This window comes from Odontomachus brunneus, unplaced genomic scaffold (genome assembly GCF_010583005.1).
Source record: "Odontomachus brunneus isolate Ranch 3 - 2012 unplaced genomic scaffold, Obru_v1 Obru_scaffold_172, whole genome shotgun sequence".
Classification (NCBI taxonomy): domain Eukaryota; kingdom Metazoa; phylum Arthropoda; class Insecta; order Hymenoptera; family Formicidae; genus Odontomachus; species Odontomachus brunneus.
In genome coordinates, this window is record NW_022639622.1 from 475,485 (window position 1) to 498,327 (window position 22,843).

The window sequence follows — 22,843 nt, forward strand, 5'->3', positions numbered from 1 at the left end:
TATATATATATATATATATATATATATATATATATATATATATATATATATATATATATATATATGTATGTATATATACTTTTTATATTTGTATCGGCGTTTTGACTTGTGACAGGGTCAGATGCCTGAAATGCTGGTTCTGCCCAGCTTTGAACGCGGAAGCACCAGTTTGGCGAGATCTTTTTTTCGCACTGATAGGATCGGGAGATAGTATGATTGAATCCACTTGGTCTTCCTTTTTGTGCTTTTATTTCAACTATAACAATAAGCCGCAACAACTTCTTCAAACGCATCTCGAACGCACCGTTTCACCTCGGCCGATGGTCCGAATCGCGGAAAACTTGTGATCCGAATAATGAAGCGCCCTTAGACTTCGAATAGAAGTGCGATTAAGAAAGTTGCGGTAGAAAACTGGACGGTTCCGGTTGCGGTGAGATTGAGACGACGAAAAAGCGAGTTCCACTAGTAGCTAGCTCCAATATAGGCTAAGACCATTTGGTACAGTAACATTATTTCTCTTTGTAGTCGCCGTGCGCTCGGGATCGCGCCAGAGATGTCGCTTTCGAACGGCATCTCTGAACGTTATTTAGGGAAAAGAGAATATCGTGAGCGTAGAGTGTCAGGTAGCTCAGTGGTTTAAAGCAGTCGCCCAGCAAGCGAAAGACGCGGGTTTGAGTCCCGGCCTAGCAAAACCGCGCTCTCGATATTTTTCTCTTTCTGGAACGAAAAGATACGCAGATCTCGAACGCACGGCGTCCCGCCGCCACTTAGTACGCCCTCATCCTTCTATGGAGGGCGCGACATCTATGGATACAGGTTACTGGACCAAATAAACTTTAGTCACCTTTTGAGAGCGGCACGTCGACAATAGATATCGATATATTTTTCGCATATCTATTGTATTCGCGAATCTAATTAATCATAAGCATGATGAGTTGTCTAGTATGCTGCTCGCTGATTCATGGAACCGTGTTTTAATTCGCTGTAATATTGATTTCGTCGAAATTAAGGCACGATCCCGATAATAACATGTGCTGGGCACGTATTGGATAGGATAATTCTTCCAAAAGATTCTCTTCGAAAGAATCCTCTGGAAGGACTGCTAATGTCTAGCGCAATTCTGTACAATTTGCAATGTCATTTTTCGTCATAATACACAACGAGCACTAATGTCTGACGATATAAAAAATTTGTCTGTATATTGTTACATATTTTACATATTTTTATTATGTTTATTACTTTGCAGACTCATAGCATGGGTTTAACTATAATAATATTTTAGTGTCAAAATTTTAACTCATGTAGACTGGATAGAATATGTCCAGAATATATATTTTTATATGTGACTTTAATCGCAGATTATTTTCTATATAATATCATAAAATCATTGTATGTAATAACATAAAAAAGAAAAATACATTAGAAATACTTTTTTCCGATTTCTTATTTTACTATCAATTTTTATTACTAATAATAATATATATTCCCCGTCCGAATCACTATACATTTACGAATGTAAATAGTAATCTTATAATTAAACAATTTTATAAAATGTTAATTATTAAGAACATACCTTAATATATTTATCCGAAACATTTCTTTTCTTAAGTAATTCCATTAAACCATTAATGTCATTATTTGCATGTTTCTCATAATGAAGTGCATAAAGCATCACAAGTCTAACAGTATCAATATCTCGTACTTTTTGATTATTGATAAGTGTCTTTATTTTCTGTAACTATAAAAGAAATAATTAATAACAGATGTCGAAAATATTTAGGTATATAAATAATGTTAGAAAACAAAATACCTGTGATGAATGATCAGTTTGGCAACTTAATTCTTGCTCCAACTCAGATACTTCTAATAAATTATGCTTTTCAACAAGAGATGAAAGCTCTCCAACTACTGTAACATGTTTTGATACAGTACCAGAAAGTTTCTTAAAGAGTGGATATGTTTCTACAAAGTGTTTCATGTCGGCTATACTTTCAACTTTTTGGTGTTTCTTTGCTTTCTTTTGGAACTCATCCATCAGTTCTTTTATTGTTTGTCCAATTTCACCAAAATTTAGATACAGGTTCTATTAAAAAATATGTTCTCTTAACATAAAACGTATTATATAAAAAATGCTTAATACTGCTTTTATAGAAATTCCATAGTCAATATACAATATTTAACGTAGAAGGGCTATAAATCTTTAATACGATATGTTAGTAGATAAAATTAACATTGCTTTCAGTATATTTTGTTGACGTATTCATCAACTGTGATTGACTAATATTCTGATTACTTTCTGAGTTATGAGTTCTCGAAGTTGAAGTATTCTATTTAAAAAATTCAAGATGATCATTATCTGACCTTGAAGACTCAGCTTAAAAAACCTAATTAATATTCCTACTTAATGTGTCATTTGATATTCAACAATTTTTTTACCTGTTACAATTTTTGAAATATTTTTCTCTAAATTATTTCATTTTTAAGATATCTTACTGACTCGGAACTTTTTCAACATCCTGTATATAAAAACGATGATCATTATGATAAAACTTATACCCACTCTTATAATAAAGTAGTAAACTTATATTGGGTTATCGGAAAAGTCATGACATTTTTGCAACAGATGGCGCTAATTCATTTTTGGAAGTACTAGAGTCATTCGCATCTATATTATTGCTACGTCATTTAACAGCTGACAGTTTTAGCTTCATTTTAAAACAAAAATTGAGCGATTTGGTTGAGTTTTGGAGATTTTATATCAAGTTGAAGATGGAAGATCAAACTGTGCATTTTCGCCATATATTACTATTTTACTTCCATAAAAGGAAGAACGCGCGTCAAGCTTGTGAAAAGTTGCGTAAAGTTTACAGTGACAATGCTATACAAGAACATCAGTGCCAAAGATGGTTCACGAAATTCCGTGCTGGTGATTTTGATCTCAAAGACGTTCCTTGATCAGGAGCGCGTATCGAGGTTGATGACGACAAAATAAAGGCATTAATCGAGTCAAACCACGTTACACGACACGAGAGATTGCAGAAACATTGAACATCCATCATTCAAGCATTCACGTCCACCTGAAGAAGTTGGGATACGTAAGCAAGTTCAATATTTGGGTTCCTCATGAACTCAAAGTTCATTTGACGGCACGTATAAACATCTGCAATATACTCATTAAACGTGCGAAAAACGATCCTTTTTTGAAGCAATTGATAACTGGTGATGAGAAGTGGATTGTTTACAACAATGTGGTGCGCAAACGGTCTTGGTCCCGACGTGATGATTTGCCTCAAACGACATCGAAAGCAAACATTCATCAGAGAAAGGTTATGCTTTCAGTGTGGTGGGATTTTAAAGGTGTCGTGTTTTTTGAGCTCCTACCAAGGAACCAAACAATCAATTCGAATGTGTACTGTCGGCAATTGGACAATTTGAACGAATCCATCATCCAGAAACGTCCAGAGCTCGTTGATAGTAAAGGAGTTGTGTTCCATCACGACAACGCGAGACCACACACAAGTTTGATCACCCGTCAAAAATTATTGGAGTTTGGATGGGATGTGTTGCCACACCCACCATATTCGACTGACCTTGCGCCGTCAGACTTCCACTTGTTTCGCTCTCTTCAAAACTCCTTGCGTGGTATAACGTTCAATTCAGATGAGGCTGTAAATCAGCACCTTGTTCAATTTTTCACCGTAAAAACAGGTTCTTCTATGAACGAGGAATTATGAAGGTTACTGAAAGATGGCAAAAGGTTATCGAATAAAACGGGCAATATATCATTGATTGATCTTTGTTCTTTGTATAAATAAATGACCTTTGAAAAACAGAAAAAATATGTCATGACTTTTCCGACAACTCAATAGTAAACTTTTTTTATTAATGATAGTTACTTTTGTCAATAACAATCACTCTCACTAATATTATTTATAATGATGGGAGTGAATAAATTTCAATAAATGATTATTTAAAATATTATATTTAGCAGAATATTTTCACATTATTTTGCTTATTAAATATCATTTTTTATAATTATTGCGTTTTTGGAAACATATTCTTATAAATTATCTAATATTTTTTTTATTAACAACTTATAATCTCCGCATAAAATTATATATTCATGACTGCCGTAAATTAGAATTTGTACTTTTCTCACTTATAACATTTTATCTATTAATATGAACTACCGTTCATAAATATTTGCCCATCTCATTATTTTCTTACTTAACAAAAATTCAATACAGCAAAATCCAATAACTAATTTTTAATTGTAAATAAAGACAAAATAATATATTCTATAATCTTTTGAATTAATTATTTTGCTTATTTCATTGTAAATCTATTTAATTACACCAAAGTATTTGTTTCGCTAACATCGTAATATGTGTTGTTTACAAGTTTGATCTCTTATAACAATTTGTTTATGAGATGTAACTTGTTTAATATTTTTCAATTCATTTGTCTGTTTATTTTAATGTGCAAAATAATCGTTTTTGCACCTCCAGGTTTTCCAGCCTCAGTTCTATTTGTGTCTTGATGGTCTTGATGGTAAACGGTCTTTTGCCAGCAGTATAATTAATTATACTTAAAAATGTAAAATTTTCGCTTGAAATCCGTGCACTAATTATTGCGAAACATCAAAATGACATGAGCAATTGCCAAATTGCCCGAGAAATGAAATTACCACGGCGAACTATTATCATGTTCGTAAATTTAAAAGCGGTGAAACATTATCGAACAAAAAACGGTCTGAAAGACCGCGCATCACAACTGCAGCTAAGGACTGACATTTGGTGGTTTGCTCGAAACGTAACAGGCGTTTAACCGGAAATCGCTTCGCGCGTTAACTTACACCGGGATACTCCAATTAGTACCACCACTGTAAAACGTCGTCTTGCAGGAGTAGATCTTCATGAAAGAATTGCGATTAAGAAACCACTTTTGAGGAAGATTAATAAAACAAAAAGATTGCAATGGGTAAAAAATACAAGGATTGGACAATTGAAAACTGGAAAAATGTCGTATGGAATGATGAATCAAAATTTGAAGTTTTTGATAACCAGCGCCGGGTCTTCATTTGCAGGTCAGTAGGAGAGCAAATTTCCGAGCAATGTTCTGTCATGTCCCTTGTAAATGTGAGAAAAATTTTTTCGAATGACCTTCTTTTTGCTCGTCAAAAATAAAATGTACAGCCTCCCCCGAAACTTTTTTCTGCCTACGCCATTGACCGAAATATTACTCAAACTGTTAAAAAGGATGCCGAGAATTTACAAAGCTGTCATTAAAAACAAAGGCGAACACATTGACGAGGCCAAACTCTAATTAGACTTTTAATATTCGTTTTTTCATGTTGTGTATTACTTTTTATGTATGTGAATATAAATATTTTCCACTTAAAATTTCTTAATTTTTCTTTCTCTTACAATAGTTTGAAATTTACGAGGTGGGCAAATACTTATGGACGATACCTAATAAACAATCTATTAGCAGTTTGCCGATAGGTTGTGAACAGATTTAACCAGGATCTGTCGACAGATCCATAAACATTTGTATCCACATTCGACTCGTGTTCTGTCAACAAAGTCTATTAACAGAATCTAACAGCAGAAAGTGAGCAGGATTTGCAATGTGTTCCATTTAAATACATTGGAACGATAAGTATTTCTTGATTTCTATCGTCAGGCTATTTTCATAATCTGCCATTAGTTCCTGTAGTTCTGTTAGCAAGCTGCTCACGAAGTGTGCAACAAACATTGTGCAAAATTTGCTTTTATAAATTTGGCTATTTGGATGTATAACTGTTATATTATCTTTTAGTAATATGTTACGTGTTATACATACAAGATGTTTCAGAAATAAGTGGCTAAACTTTAAGAGCATATTTCTATAAGAATAAAAAACGTCATATAAATATAGACCCGGAAATACTTCCTTTCCAAGTTATAAACATTTTTTATTTATAACAGACATGTTTTGCATTGATGCGTTATGCATTATCTTTCATTAACCTCTTCTAATAAAAGTAAATAAATTATCCAATAGATATGTTTGAAATTGGAATCAGTCTTTATTTAACGTTTAAGAATTAAAATAGTGTTAAGATGACAATTTATTCTAACACAGAATAGGCAGATATCCACTATATGTGTGGGAAAGCTAATGGAAATTTCGTCACATACAGCAATACAAGTTCTTTTGCCAGGAAATTATCTATCACGAGTAATATTTGTTCAGCGGTACGACAATGCATTTTTTCAAGGGAGGATATAACTTTTTAAGGGTTTGCGACCGCTCGAAGATCGTTTTATATTTATATTTTCTTATATATTTTTCTTCATAAAAATCGAAAATTATCAATATAATAACGCCATGTTTAAAGAAAAAAAAAAAATATATATATATAATGTCTCAAAATTGTAACTAACCGACTCCATAGGGGCATAGAGCTAAGCGGGAGGATCAGAAAAGTCCTCTTCTATTTAGCGATAACGCGTCTAGTTTGTTAGTAATAACCGCGTAAAGTTTGGCGTTTATCACGCCCATCGCGGTCTGTAGACGCTCCGCGACGAGCTGTGTGCCACCAGTGCTGCGAGTTCGGGATATATTTTCGCGCACGCGCATTGAGCAAACGCTGTGGTAACCTCAGCGCCGTATCTATTTTAAGATATCGTAAGATCCCTCACCTAAAAGAAAATATGAAAGGATTGTAGGGAAAAAAGAAAGTTTGTGGGAAGAAACAGAATGCTGTTCATGAATAAAAATAAATATATTTTTTATTTTGTAATTTCTGTAGCCAACCAATCTTTGAAAATATTCATATTTAACCATGCATATTGGAATTTTCTTCTCGCACATTTCCTCTTCTTTTCCTCGACGCCACATGATAACGAAGGCTGTTGTTGATCCATTTCTTTCTTCAATACAGCACTTTTTTCTTTAATTAACTTAATAATTGCACTTTTTTCACTTTATATTAAAATTGCACTTTTTTATCACATTTCATTTATTATAAATATATAATATATATACATATTATAATATCACTATTTCATATAGCTACACTAATTATTATAACTATATTAATTATACTAATTTATTATTGTATCATTTCACTACATCTAACCTAACTACTCGCGGGTAAACAACAGACAGACAGCCGAATATTTTGTGCATGTCCCTTAAGAAGCCTCTACCTAACGCAGTGCTGGAAGTTCGGGATATTTTCTAGCTGACAGGAGACCCTCTGTGCATGCGTGAGATGACGTAGCAGCTCGACGTAAGCAGTTTTCAATGACGGCGTTAGGTACGAGTAGAGGGTTTTTAGGGGACATATATAAAATACTCGGCCGTCTGTCTGTTGTTGTTTGCCCGCGAGTGGTTAGGGTTAGGTTAGATGTAGTGAAACAACAATGTTACAATAATAAATTAGCATAATTAATATAGTTATAATAATTAGTGTAACTGTGTGTGTGAAAAAATGTGATAATATTTTGGGAACACTCTGTATAATATATACCGTAAGATGGGGTTACTTTGTGACTGTAGGGGTTACTTTGTGACACAATGAATATTGGTCAATAGTAATAATTATCATTATTGACCAATATTCACTGTGTCACAAAGTAACCCCATCTTACGGTATATATTATACAGGGTGTTAGGGTCCCAAAAGGTGGTACCAAATTTTAGGAGTATGTAGTATTCGTTAAAACAAACCAAAAACTTTTAATGAACAGTACTCCGAAAACCTTTTATTTCTGAGTTATGAAGCATTTTGTTCTGGGAAAAATAGAAAATAAATGAAATCTACAATAAATGTTCAATGTGCCTTCGGCTCATGTCAATACACATTTCGGCATGTTTCGTCATTGAAGATCAAAGAGTCCAGGTTTATTTTGTATTTATTGATAACAGTTTCCAAGTCTCTTAGTCAGTCACGGACCCCCGTATGTGACCACCTAATTACGCAGGGATTGTTGTATTCAACTTTGGATTGTGGACCGTGTCTAGTTTTGTATTATCTGAAAAATGGCTAATTTTTACACAAATTCTGAAATGACGGATATTCATTTTATATATGGCAGAGCAAAGGGCAATGCTTAATAAGTAGAACGCTTGTATCATGCAGCTTATCCGAATCGCTGACAGCCAAGTAGAAGAATGTTTAGCAAAATTCATCAACGTTTACGTGAGACCGGACAGTAAATTTTAGTTATTTTCTATTTTTCACAGAACAAAATGCTTCATAACTCAGAAATAAAAGGTTTTCGGAGTACATTAAGAGTTTTTGGTTTAACGAGTACTACATACCCCTAAAATTTGGTACCACCTTTTGGAAACACCCTGTATATTTATAATAAATAAAATGTGATAAAAAAGTGCAATTATTAAGTTAATTAAAGAAAAAAGTGCCGTATTGAAGAAAAAAATGGATCAACAGCAGCCTTCGTCATCAAGTGGCATCGAGGAAAAAAAGAGGAAATATGCGAGAAGAAAATTCCAATATGCATGGATAAATATGAATATTTTCAAAGATTGGTTGGCTGCAGAAATTACTAAATAAAAACTATATTTATTTACTCATGAACAGCATTCTGTTTCTTTCCACAAACTTTCTTTTCTGCCTACAATCCCTTCATATTTTCTTTTAGGTGAGGGATCTTACGATACCTTAAAATAGATACGGCGCTGAGGTTACCACAGTGTTTGCTCAATGCACGTGCGCGAAAATATATCCCGAACTCCCAGCACTGGCATAACGTCATCATTGGAAACTGCTTACGTCGAGCTGCTACGTCATTTCACGCATGCGCAGAAGGGCTCCTGTCATCTAGAAAATATCCCGAACTCGCAGCACTGCTGTATGCGTCGAGGCTAAGCGGTAACGTGGCTCGCGCTGACCGCCGCGATGGCGTTTTGACGTTTTGACGCTGCCGATGCGCGGCGAAACGACGATGAACGCGTTACCACTCAGCCTCGACGCACACAGTTCGCTGCGGAGCGTCTATAGATGGGCGTGACAAACGCCAAGCTTTACGCGATTATTACTTACAAACTAGACATGTTATCGCTAAGTGGAAGAGGACTTTTCTGATCCTCTCGCTTAACTCTACGCCCCTATGCATTTGGTGTGTTACAATTTTGAAATACCCTGTATATACAGGATGTCCTGCGTAAGACGTGCCAAAAGAAAAATATAAATAGAACAGATAAAAGTGAACAAAAATTGTAGAGATCATATTTCAAACAACCACGTAAAATTTCAAGATATTAATTAAAATAGTTCGGCATATCAGAGCGCAGCGACGTGGCAGGCGGCACATATGGCTCGCCGCGGCCGGCGAAAAAAATGGACGATTGCTCGTGGGCCTATCTTATAGGCCAGAGAGGTGAACCGTTTGACATACGGAAATGGGTAGCTCCGTGTGTGCGTCCATGTACGTGTGCGCTTATCCATTTTCTTCGCCAGCCGCGGCAATCTGTATGTCTGGCTCTGATATGCTCAACTATTTTAAATAATATCTCGAAATTTTACGTGGTTGCTTGAAAAATGACCTCTACAATTTTTGTCACTTTTATCTGTTCTACTTATATTTTTCTTTTGGCACGTCTTACGCGGGATACCCTGTATATATAATATATATACAGGGTGTCCCAGACTCTCCTTTTCATATTAAGTGAGAATGTAGAACGGATTGAGATGAACATAAAAGTCCTGTACCGTTTTGCGATATTCGCAATAATAACCGAGAAATTAATTGTAAAAGATTAAGGAAAAACGCATGCTGAGTGGTTGAAGATGGAGCGCTCGCAGCCTAATAATATAACGCACGAACGCGCGGTGCTTGGAAGAACAACGCACTATTGCTTATACTTATATCGCTGCATTCCTACGTCTCGCCTCGGCACGGTGCGGCAAGACCATATATGTAATACTACTATATGGCACGTAGAGGAATTTTTGCTATAAGAGAGAGTGAAAGAAAACTGAAGGATAGAAGATGGACGGTAATTGACTCACTAGAAAAGAGTGTTCTATGATCGCAATGCGCAAGCGTGGCGATAAAATGTAAACATATATACATGTAAACATAGCGATGTCTTTTCGACGTCGATTGACAAGTCATTTCTCACTGGAAATGTATTAAAGAAACTAAGTAATTGATAATAAATAAGAAAAATAAATATGGAAAGTGTCTATAACGTTGTGTGTGTATGTGTATGAAGTTAGTTCAGTAAAGCGTCAGGTCTAATCGTATTGGCTTAGACTATGATGGAAAGGTAAACGTTACGCATGCGCTTTGCACAGACAGAACACTGATATTGATACAGAAAAAGATAGTCGAGCATTGTCTGCACCGTAGTATTAAGGTACCGCTGAGAGCTCTACGCACCATATAGTAATATTATATATATACGGGCAAGACGTATTATATCATAATGATATAAACCGTGCACTGACATCAGTGATAGAAACTTTGACTCCCGAGCAGCACGCATCAGCACGGGAGGGGATACGCACACATTCACGCGACCATGTCCGTAAGGCTCACGTGAGTGTGTGCGTATCCCCTCCCGTGCTGATGCGTGCTGCTCGGGAATCAAAGTTTCTATCACTGGCTGACATCTGCCTATTATATTACTGGGTTGCGAGCGCTCCTGCCTCAACCATTCAGCGTATGTTTTTCCTTAAGCTTTTACAATCAATTTCTTAGTTATTATTTAAAATATCGCAAAATAGTATGGAACTTTTGTGTTCACCTCGACCCGTTCTATGTTCTCACGAGAGCTTCGTAGATTGTTCTGGGATACCCTGTATATATCTTTTTTTCCTTAAGCCTAGCGTTATTATACTGATAATTCTCGGTTTTTACGAAGAAAAATACATAAGAAAATATAAATATAAAACAATTCCCGAGCGATCGCGAAACTCTTAAAAAGTGTTAATACTCTCTATTTTAAATGTCGATACTTTTTACATAAGAAGCACAATTTTAGCAGGATACTATCATAAATTATCATAATAATTATCAATGGTATGAAAATTGTATGAAAATCCCCATAATATTACTGAATCTTGGCATTCGTATAAATTTTCGTGCAATGTATGGGCTAGTATTATTGAAGATTTCTTTGTTGGCCCGACCCAGCGAGAACGCTGACGTCGATTCGACATCTAATCGATGTCGGAGAAATCTAAGTTATGTCTAGTCTAAATGCACGTCTAGAAAAATGGCAATTTAGACGTCTTCTATTTTCAATAAATTTTAATGGTTTAGAATCCATTCATAATATATTGACCATTAAAAGAGAGTTTTCCATAAAATTTCGATATTTTATTTTGTCGATTATTTACAATCTCTCTAAACGTCTATTCGATATTGAATCGATGTATAATATATATCTTTTGCTTTATGCGTAAAAATGTTTCCATTTTTATTAGAGATTTGACTTGAGATACACAGGATATTAGTTTACTGATATTTTAAGACCCGCTACATTGGACATACCCCTTAATATGATATATCACAATAAACTTACTATAATATTCTTTTCTTTCTATAAATTTCTTAATATTTTATTAATAAGTTGTATTTAATTTATTCATTAATAAAAATAATACATTTTAGGTCGTTTTTTTTACTAAGATGTAAAGATTTTTTCTTTTATATAAAAGTAACGAGTTGTTCTACTGTCTTGTAAATTTTAGTTCGTAATCGCTATCACGCGCGTTTTGCATAAAAAATTTATTCTAAGTGGAGACATCAGTTTTTTTTTTAGATTTCCGTTTCAATTATAGTATTACAAAGATAGGAATGTCAGATTACTCGAAAAACATTAAACTGAAAGGAATGGTCAAAGTCATTTTGCAAATAATTACATAAATTTTAGAGATATTAAATAAAATAGATAGGCGAATCAACGCGTGTATTTGCTAGGTACGTTATAATATACTGTGAACACTGTAAGTATACATTTTATAAGCATAAATTGTAAGAACATCGTTGGAATCATTGGAATCATCGCGTGCCGCTCAATCGTCAGGTTAAGCAACGTAGTCAGGATGGATGGGATTGCTTCGGATTCGAAATTATCGAAGGAGGATTCGCGAAAGTTTTAGCGTGTGTTTGACAATCTTCGGTTTCTAGCAGTTATAAGACATGAAGAAAATTAGGAATTAGTTTTTTTTATGAAACAATAAGAATAAATAAGACGTTGAAATATCAAGGAAAAATCAACAATTATGGACATTTTTACATTATATCAAGGTTTGTACAACGTTGATTCAATGTTTCTCAATATTGCTGCCATATTGACATTATTGCAATTTAACATTCTTTCAACACTGATTCAACATTACTGTGCTGTATGGGTATTCGTCTTACCACGGCCTTCTAAAGTTAACATCGATAAGATGTCGAAATGACGGTCTATTAGACATCGAAATGTGGACCGTTTTTAGGTCGATATAGATCTTAATCTAGATTAGACATAGATGGTAGATAGACGTTTCATATAGATGTCTGGTAGACATCGAATCGACGTAACTTTTCTCGCTGGGGATGTTTTTCCTACTTACATTTAATGGTAATGATTATAAACAATTTTTGGAAACACAATTTCCTGCATTATTAGAAAACGTTCTATAAATATTAAATATTGTATAAATATAAAATGAAAACGTTCTATAAATATGTAATTAAATGTAGTTCATACATGACCGAGCTCTAACACATTCGTATAATACGTTATATTGCTCGAGAGTTTCTGAAGAATAATTACATCAATAAATACATTGATAGAGAAGGATCTGTTGCTTGGTCCACACGATCTCTCGATTCAAACCCATTAGATTTTTATTTATGGGGCACATCTTAAGATTCTTGTTTATAATATTTTGGTTGCTATTGTGCAATTATCCCAAAATCGCTTCGTGTGACAAAATACGCAATTCTCCGAAAATTTTTGAACATCTATGACAATCCATGAAACGTCAATGTGAGACATGCATTGATGAGGAAGGAAATAATTTTCAACAATTTTTTTAATGAAATATTCCAAAATCTTTTGTAAATAAAAAGTGTTTATAACTTGGAAAGAAAATGTTTTCAAACCCACGTTTATTTCATTATCTTTTTCATCTTTACAATGAATAAAATATGCCCTCAAAGTTTAACCATCTATTGGGTTGTCGGAAAAGTCATAACGTATTTTTTCTATGTTGTTCAAAGGTCATTTATTTATATAAAGAACAAAAATCAATTAATGATATTGCCCGTTTTATTCGATAACCTTTTGCCATCTTTCAGTAACCTTCATAATTCCTCGTTCATAGAAGAACCTGTTTTTACGGTGAAAAATTGAACAAGGTGCTGATTTACAGCCTCATCTGAATTGAACGTTATACCACGCAAGGAGTTTTGAAGAGAGCGAAACAAGTGGAAGTCTGACGGCGCAAGGTCAGTCGAATATGGTGGGTGTGGCAACACATCCCATCCAAACTCCAATAATTTTTGACGGGTGATCAAACTTGTGTGTGGTCTCGCGTTGTCGTGATGGAACACAACTCCTTTACTATCAACGAGCTCTGGACGTTTCTGGATGATGGATTCGTTCAAATTGTCCAATTGCCGACAGTACACATTCGAATTGATTGTTTGGTTCCTTGGTAGGAGCTCAAAAAACACGACACCTTTAAAATCCCACCACACTGAAAGCATAACCTTTCTCTGATGAATGTTTGCTTTCGATGTCGTTTGAGGCAAATCATCACATCGGGACCAAGACCATTTGCGCACTACATTGTTGTAAACAATCCACTTCTCATCACCAGTTATCAATTGCTTCAAAAAAGGATTGTTTTCCTCACGTTTAATGAGTATATTCCAGATGTTTATACGTGCCGTCAAATGAACTTTGAGTTCCTTTTGAGGAACCCAAATATTGAACTTGCTTACGTATCCCAGCTTCTTCAGGTGGTCGTAAATGTTTGAATGATGGATGTTCAATGTTTGTGCAATCTCTCGTGTCGTGTAACGTGGGTTTGACTCGATCAATGCCTTTATTTTGTTGTCATCAACCTCGATAGGCCTCCCTGACCGAGGAGCGTCTTTGAGATCATCAAAATCACCAGCACGGAATTTCGTGAACCATCTTTGGCATTGACATTCTTGTATAGCATTGTCACCGTAAACTTTACGCAACTTTTCACAAGCTTGATGCGCGTTCTTCTCTTTACGGAAATAAAACAATAATATATGGCGAAAATGCACAGTTTGGTCTTCCATCTCCAACTTGTTATAAAATCTCCAAAACTCAACCAAATCGCTCAATTTTTGTTTTAGAATGAAGCTAGAACTGTCAGCTGTCAAATGACATAGCAATAATATAGATGTGAGTGACTCTAGTACTTCCAAAAATGAACTAGCGCCATCTATTGCAAAAATGCGTTATGACTTTTCCGACAACCCAATATTTCTAAAACACTTATTACAATTTTGTTTGAGTCAGAAATTACAACTAACACATACGTTACATGTAACGTACATGATATATTGTTCGTTATATTACGACAATAAAATGATTATATTATTATGTTTGTTGGAAATAATCAATAATATTTCATATATTCCACTCTATATGGTTTTTACACCAATCGCCAAATGTTGAAATGACAGATAGTATAGTTAAATCAAGAAAAAAAGTTCTCTGCCATTTTTTAATACAAGCAATAATTAATATATTATTAATTAAGTTTAATGCTTAGCACTTCTTAAGAGGTAACACCTATGTAGAATTTTCAGAAAATCAGTTTTCTTTCTTTTATTTTAAAATACACTTTAGTCTTAAAAATGAAGTACTAGTGATTTTATAGCGATAATATTTTTTTCCAAAGTTATAGACTCCCGCGTTAACCCGGACTGAGCGAGCGCGCGATACTCCGAAACGTTTAGGATTTGTATGGTACAAATATTTGTATCTGCAGTTACTTGTGACAATTCTAAGCTTTCTGATTAGTACATAGATGGCGTGAATACTCTATTACTTTTAAATGTATTAATATAACTGTCAGTATAGCTGTTGAGAAGACACCGATCGCACGCGCATTCTGACATTGCCATGTGCCAGTTTAACGATGGAATGTGCAGTATTATGCACATAATGCAAGTTCTGGGCATTATTGTAAGCCCTAACTGCTATAATTTTTTGTGTCGAGACCGATGAACACCGTATCAAGCTCTCTGATCGCTCACTCAGCGATGCAGCGAAAGAGACTCGCTTGAGTTTAAAAGCTGCGAAAAAAGACGAAGAGGATGAAAATCTTGCTGCTGAAGGGCAACTTTATAGTCCTGAGATTGCAGACTAAAGGTAAATTCACTAAAAGTAGAAAATTTCAATTGTTAACCTAAAAATATTAACATTCAAAACTTTAAACGCGTTTTTCTCAAAATAGCATTTTTAAAGTTGGCTAGCAGTAGAACTCAAATAATGTTTAACCAATTTACTTAAAATTTTAACAAATTTAATTTAACATATTTAAAAAATTAAGTTTTCTAGAAAAATACGTAGGATTTTTCTGATAAGTTACAAATTTTTTGAGTTACAGCTGATTTGACTCGATTTTTTCGTGAAAAAATGATATTTTTTTCTTTTAAACTTCGCCATTTTGTCAAAAATCAATATTTTTAAAAACGGCTACACATTTCTCTAAGTATTGGAGTAAAGAAAATAAAAAAATTTGTTTTTTGTTCTAGACCGAAAATTACGGCATTTATGCTGCTAGCCGCGGACCACTTTGTGAAATCGACTGTCTCCTTCACGCTGTTGCAGATCCACCATTTTGTAAAATTTAATTATGAAAAAATTATTTTTTGTACTTTTTGACATGCCTAATAAAGTTATCAAACTCATTTTTTAATAGCACGATTCAGTAAATAAAAAAAAAATCCCAAATGTAGACTTCATTTTCAGCCGGTTACATAGGTGTTAGTCCTTAATATTAAAACCGCAGTTGGATTATTTTTACTTACGTAGAGATTCTTCTTTTTTTTATTTTTTCGAATTTTTATCTGAGGGGCTAAACTTTTCTGACTTTACATCAATAAAGGCTATTAACATCTGCGAGTAATTTTATCCTTCAAGAGGTACATAAACTCTCCAACGGAAAATTCAGATTTATCTAAAACCGCGCGTGTCAATTGATCCACCGTCAAAAATACTGTACTTTTACTATTTTTTTTTTTTCTTATATTTTTGTTCTGTTAGATTTTTGAAACACTGTTGTTTGAAGTCTCGCAGTTGTGACGATCCATAGAAAGGATTGTCACGAAAGACAACCGGAAGATTAGATACGTAAGAAACGTTATTTAGATTAACAAAATTAACGCCGAACAACCGCGCGCGGAACAAACGCAAGGTCAACAAACAGCCTCACTGTTTGTTACAACTTAGTATAAAAGCCGACACGAAAACGCTATCGAGAGAGATTGATCGGAAAGCTCTTCTGAGGCACACGACCGATCAAAAACTCGAAACCTCCCAGAGATCCGATACCGCTCCGTCGACCGAAGTGGATTCGCGACGTCGACATCCTTTCTCCGATACCGCTCCGCCGACCGAAGTGGATACGCGACGTCGGCTTCCTATCCATTCACCGCTCCGTCGACCGAAGTGGATTCGCGACGTCGACATCCTTTCTCCGACACCGCTCCGTCGGCCGAAGTAGATACGCGACGTCGGCATCCTTTCCATACACCGCTCCGTCGACCGAAGTGGATACGCGACGTCGACCTCCTGTCCCTCACGCCACGCCGCTAACACATAAGATCGCGAACGCGTACAAGGCGTAAGATACCCGATGACGACGAGCGTCTTTAAACCAGCCAGGTTAAAAGCCGGTGTAAACAAGCAGCTTAAAGCCGACGAGTCAACGAACTCCAACGACGGACAATAGAATATCGGGAAACATTCCCGGCCGCGTCCCGCCGGACGCTCGCGCACCTCAACGCTCGTAGCTGATCGCGCGACGACAACATCGGCTCCCGACGAGAGCAAAAACGCGACCACGCGCCAACGGCGTAACTTCGCATGTAAATAATTATAAATAGCCTTGAGATTAGAATATAGTTCCACGTTATTATAACCTACACCACTGTTTTTCATTTAACGAACAAAACCTCGAACCGCATCGACTAAGACTATCCCACACGTAACGCAAGGCCGTTATACAGTACTTGTTTACTTCTGGCACCTTTTTATTTAGGTAACTAATCATAGCTTTTAAAAGCCTTTGTGATGTATTATGTTCATTGGTTTTACTTGTTGAACTCTTCAATTATTTTAGTCACACTGATGAATACTAACCGTTCCTTAAACCTAGACATTGAAATATAAGCAAACACCAGTTGCAAAAGCAGGAAGAGGTATATCACGATACATTTGTCTAGATACGTTTAAACTTTGTGTCGGTAGATAAAAGACGTTGTTTACATTGGACTGGCGTGGAAATCTAACGCATGAGAAATTTATTGCCGTCCTAAACAAAATTTTAGAAAAAAAATCTGTGACTGAGAAAAAGAGGAAATAAGATTTCTCGTCTGACGAAGAATTTCAACAACTTATACCTGACTTGTACAGCTCACAATCAGACTCGTTTATTATGAAATTTTTTATGTACTTGTATCAATATTTTTTTATATAGAGTATGAAAATTTTATGTTTGTTAATTTGAAATTAAAATATTAAGCTTATTTGCCGTCTAAGCATTACTTTGTGACGATCCGGAAAGCGTCACGACATCCGGAAACAAGGAATAAGAAAAACGCCGAACAACCGCGCGCGGAATAACCGCAATGTCAACAAACAGTCGAAACTGTTTGTTATAATTTTGTATAAAAGCCGACAGAAAATTAATATCGAGAGAGATTGATCGGGAAGCTCCTCTCAGGTGCACGACCGACCAGAACTCGCAAGTCCTAGAGATCCTAGACATTCCGTCGACCGAAGTGGATACGCGACGTCGACATCCTCTCCGATACCGCTCTACCGACCGAAGTGGATTCGCGACGTCGGTTTCCTTTCCATACACCGCTCCGTCGACCGAAGTGGATACGCGACGTCGACATCCTTTCTCCGATACCGCTCTACCGACCGAAGTGGATACGCGACGTCGGCTTCCTATCTATACCCCGCTCCGTCGACCGAAGTGGATACGCGACGTCGACATCCTCTCCGATACCGCTCTACCGACCGAAGTGGATTCGCGACGTCGGTTTCCTTTCCATACACCGCTCCGTCGACCGAAGTGGATACGCGACGTCGACATCCTCTCCGATACCGCTCTACCGACCGAAGTGGATTCGCGACGTCGGTTTCCTTTCCATACACCGCTCCGTCGACCGAAGTGGATACGCGACGTCGACATCCTTTCTCCGATACCGCTCTACCGACCGAAGTGGATACGCGACGTCGGTTTCCATACACCGCTCTGTCGACCGAAGTGGATGCGCGACGTCGACATCCTTTCCTCGATACCGCTCTACCGACCGAAGTGGATACGCGACGTCGGCTTCCTATCTGTACCTCGCTCCGTCGACCGAAGTGGATACGCGACGTCGGCATCCTTTTTCCTCCTCACGCTACGCCGCTAACACCTACGATTGCAAACGCATACAGGGCGTAAGATAACGGGGACAACGAGCGCCTTTAAACCAGCAAGGAAAGATCAGGATAAATAAACAGATTAAAGCCGATGAGACAACGAACTCCGAACGACGAACAATAGCGTATAAGGAAACAATTCCGACCGCGTCCCGCCTGCCGCTCGCGCGCCCGACGCTCGCAGCTGATCGCGAGACGACAACAACGGCTCCCGACGAGAGCAAAAACGCGACCACGCGCCAACGGCGTAACGTCGCCTGTAAATAATTGTAAATAGCTTCGAAAGTAGAATATAGTTTCACATTATTATCACCTATACCACTGGTTTTCATTTCACACACGAAACCCGGACCACACCGGCTAAGACTATCCCGCACGTAACGTAAGGCCGTTACAACTTATCGCTATCTTCCTCCATTAACTCGTCCTAATCCGTTGTTATTCTTCGCACTTTTGAGGATAAAGATTGATGCGAGGATCGATTTCGATCGTTGGTTTCGGAATAAACAAGGCGTTCAGTCCTGGGAAAGCGAATAGCTTTCTTATCAAAAAGAATGTTTCTTATCGAAAAGAAATAGCAGAATCGCTTACGAGTCTTTGGTCGGATGTGTAATGATTGAGCATAAAATTAAGAAATAGAAATTGGTAATGCGAAAGCTTTGTAAATAACCTAATATTAAATTTTTAGTTTTCTTAAACGAGTTTTTCGTTTATTGCCCGGACGCGAACGCGAGTGAGTGCAACATTTTGGAGGTTCGTCTAGGATCATATTGAGTGAAATTGCGAGCAAATCCTCCGCGAGTACGGATAAGTCGTGAACGGAATTGAAAGTGTTGTGCGAATGATAGAGTGCAGAATATCAACGATGCACATTTCGAAAAGAATGCGAACACGGACCTCGGCGGTTTCAGAGTTATCCTGCTCTCGAACATACGCCAGGATGCTACGCAGGAAGAAACGTAGGAAACTCTGAAGGTGACTTTGTAGGCGGCGATGAAGGAGATTCGAAGGCTGTGAGAGGAACGGTAGGAACTCCTTGAACTCCGGCGGCGAAGAGGAAAAACACCAGAAGTAGCACCAGAAATCGTTTTGAAAACAGTGCCACAATTAATTAATATTAAAGAAAGATTAGAAAAATGGAGAGAATTGCTTGAGTCGAGAAAAAGAGGCACGGGTTCTGATGTATCAGGTATGCATGTTCAATCGTATTCCAGTGGCTAGAAATATATTAGTAATTGAGATTTATTACATAGAGAATTGATTAGATCTGAATAGGATTTGTTAGGTTAAAAATTGTTGGTTAAAAATTGAGGGCTTGGTTAAAAATTGAACAGATCTGGTTTCACATGCAGAGCCCAGTATAGTCCGTGCATTTATGAAAGTAAAAGTTGAATGTATCTTTGTTCTTCCTGTTTAAAAAATGATTGATTCATCTTTAACGGACTTGAAATGAAGAAATTGGTGCTGTAAACTCAACGAAAGGACTTGTCTAGGAAAGCCAATTTGGCTAACCGATTACGAGATATATAATGGCGACCTTAAAAACTACATGAGCTACGGTTTTCAAGGACATTTTAAGGACAACCTTTTTTAATGGAAGAAAATATTTTTCATCGCAGAATTCGAAAAAGCAAAAAATTTTGCGTTCAAGATTCTTTAGGATTTACTTCTTTCATTTTTTTTTCACTGAAGAAATATTAGAGGTAATTTAACCCTTTGGGGACGAGTGTCGGCATATAGCCGCCCAAGCCGTTTTACCGTTCCGGACGCGTGTCGGCATATAGCCGCCCAAATTAGTTCGTAGCTGCAAGGCTCGCGACGTCTGTCGTTCTGAGCGATAAGATACGCATAGGTATAGTAAAAGAGTCACGTTTTCATTCAAAGACATTAGGGGCCATTAGCGATGAAGTCTTATCTTCCTTATAGCCCGTCGAGCGGCTCCGTCCCCAAAGGGTTAAATATGTATATACATTGTAACTTTGTGTGAACATACAGGGTCATCGAAAAGTATCGGACCCCCTTAATATCTTCAGTTAGAATGCATTTTGGAGAAAATGTCCAATAGTAAAGTTGTATGGTTTCAAGCGGGGAGTAAGATGATGACCTTGACTTTGACCTTGACCATGTCCTTCAAGATCATTTCAAAGTCACCTTATTTTTTTAAATGGAACACCCTACATTTTATTGCATATTCTTATAGTTTATCTCGAGAGCTTTCCAAAACGCTAGAATAAAACATTTTTTCATTAAGTACTTTTTGAATTATAAAGGTTTGAATTTAACAATTTTTTGACACAAAATGTCTTGTAAAATATTATTTAGTTTTCAGTAATCATAACCTTAATACTTTTGTGCGCGGAATAATGAGACCAATTAATTGGTTTAAAGAAAATACATTAATCGAAAAGTGTTGAATGCCTCTAATATTTTCAGTAAGAATGCATTTTGGAAAAATGTCCAATAGCAAAGTTGTACGGCTTTAAGCGGTGATGCTAGTAGGCTACGGCGGAATACTGCCTGAAAGTGATCGTGAGAAGCTGCTCGAATGCGTGATGTCCGAAGACGTTAGCGGGAATCTGCCCGAAAGCGTTGGCGGGGCCGATCTTTATTCTCTCACTCTCGCAGGCACCAATGTACGAGCTCTTGAGCAAACAATACGGATCACTGATTTTAATCTTTGATGCAGTGCTGTCTTCTTCTTAGCGAGCAGCAGTCACCTCGTGGACAAAAACAAACAGCCCCAAAAATTTAAAATTTAAAAAGGTATTTAATGAAAAAATGTTTTATTCTAGCGTTTTGGAAAGCTCTTGAGATAAGCTATAAGAATATGCAATAAAATGTAGGGGGTTCCATTTAAAAAAATAAGGTTGACCTTGAAATGACCTTGAAGGACATGGTCAAGGTTAAAGTCAAGGTTATCATCTTATTCCCCGCTTGAAACCATACAACTTTGCTATTGGACATTTTCTCCAAAATGCATTCTAACTAAAGATATTAGGGGGGTCCGATACTTTTCGATGACCCTGTGCACGTGCGTATGTATGCCAATATGTAAGAAAAAAAGAATGAGAAAGGAAATGGTTGAGCGAATATCGTGGAAACATTGGCAGACATGAGACTACTGAGTGACAAACATGAGATTACTGAATGGCTGCCAAATATATAGTCCCCTGTATATAGTCCCCTATATATTTATCGATATATTGGATTTTTTCTTATGAAGCAGCCTACGTTTTCAAGAGTGCTATCATACCCAGTAAGCAAATTGAGTGCAGACTGCGTGCAAATTGGCAGCAAATTTGATCAAAAATTTACATTAAAACCATAGCCATCTGTGTCTTCATTCAGCTACGGTTTTGGTGACAGAGCTTGCTGTCGGGCAATTGCTGCAGATTTGCAGCAAAAACCGCGCAGAGCCTGCAGCGCAGCAAGGTCTGCGCGGTTTCTGCCGCCAATCTGCCGTCAGATTGCTACAAACTCTGCGCGGTTTTTGCTGCAAATCTGCAGCAATTATCCGACAACAGGCTCTGTAGCATATCTGGTGATAGTTTGGCAGCAAGATTTAATATAACAGATTTTGCATCAAATTTGTTATCTATTTGCCATCAAAAATTGGTAGCAAGTTCTGCTCGAAATCTGTTCGCGCAGATTTGGCTATCTGGGATATGTCCCTATCAAAATCCTATAACTTTTATATTCATAATTTTTTCTTACAACGCATATTTTATATACAGAGTATTCAATTTCAAACATAACAAACCGAATATCTCGAAAACTAAATGAGATATTGAAGTCAGATTCTTTTTAGTTTGTATTGCTCCGAGGGGACACATTTTCATTTCAAAAGAAATTGATTTTTGGATGGAGGCGCCAAGATAAAATGAAAATGAAATTTTTTTTTAATGGAACTCATTTTTTGAAAAACGTTTGCAGTCCTTGTCACGATGAATTAAATGATCACATGCCCAAAGTGCTTAAAAATTTAATAATGAAGAAAAAGACTCAGAAAACTTTACTAATATATCTTAATTAAATCAACTCACATAGTACACTTTGTCTGAGGATATCTTAAATTATGATGATATTTTTTATGACTTTTAATTTAACTCGGTAGTCTCTATCAGAATGTTTCTATTCAAAATATGTTTACAAACATTTACGCAACATATTTATACGCGGA

At 36.5% G+C, this 22,843-nt stretch overlaps 1 protein-coding gene across 3 annotated transcripts in view; it reads right to left on the minus strand.

Annotated features, from left to right (window-relative positions):
* The window catches only part of LOC116851341 (vacuolar protein sorting-associated protein 45), a 132,174-nt gene that overhangs the window by 45,691 nt on the left and 63,640 nt on the right, over window positions 1-22,843 (minus strand). For all 3 annotated transcript variants that reach the window (XM_032830659.1, XM_032830658.1, XM_032830660.1), the window contains exons 5-6: window positions 1,811-2,083; window positions 1,574-1,738 (exon numbers count right to left, since the gene is read on the minus strand). In XM_032830659.1, the coding sequence (XP_032686550.1) occupies window positions 1,574-1,738; window positions 1,811-2,083 (438 nt within the window). The remainder of the gene's footprint in view (window positions 1-1,573; window positions 1,739-1,810; window positions 2,084-22,843) is intronic.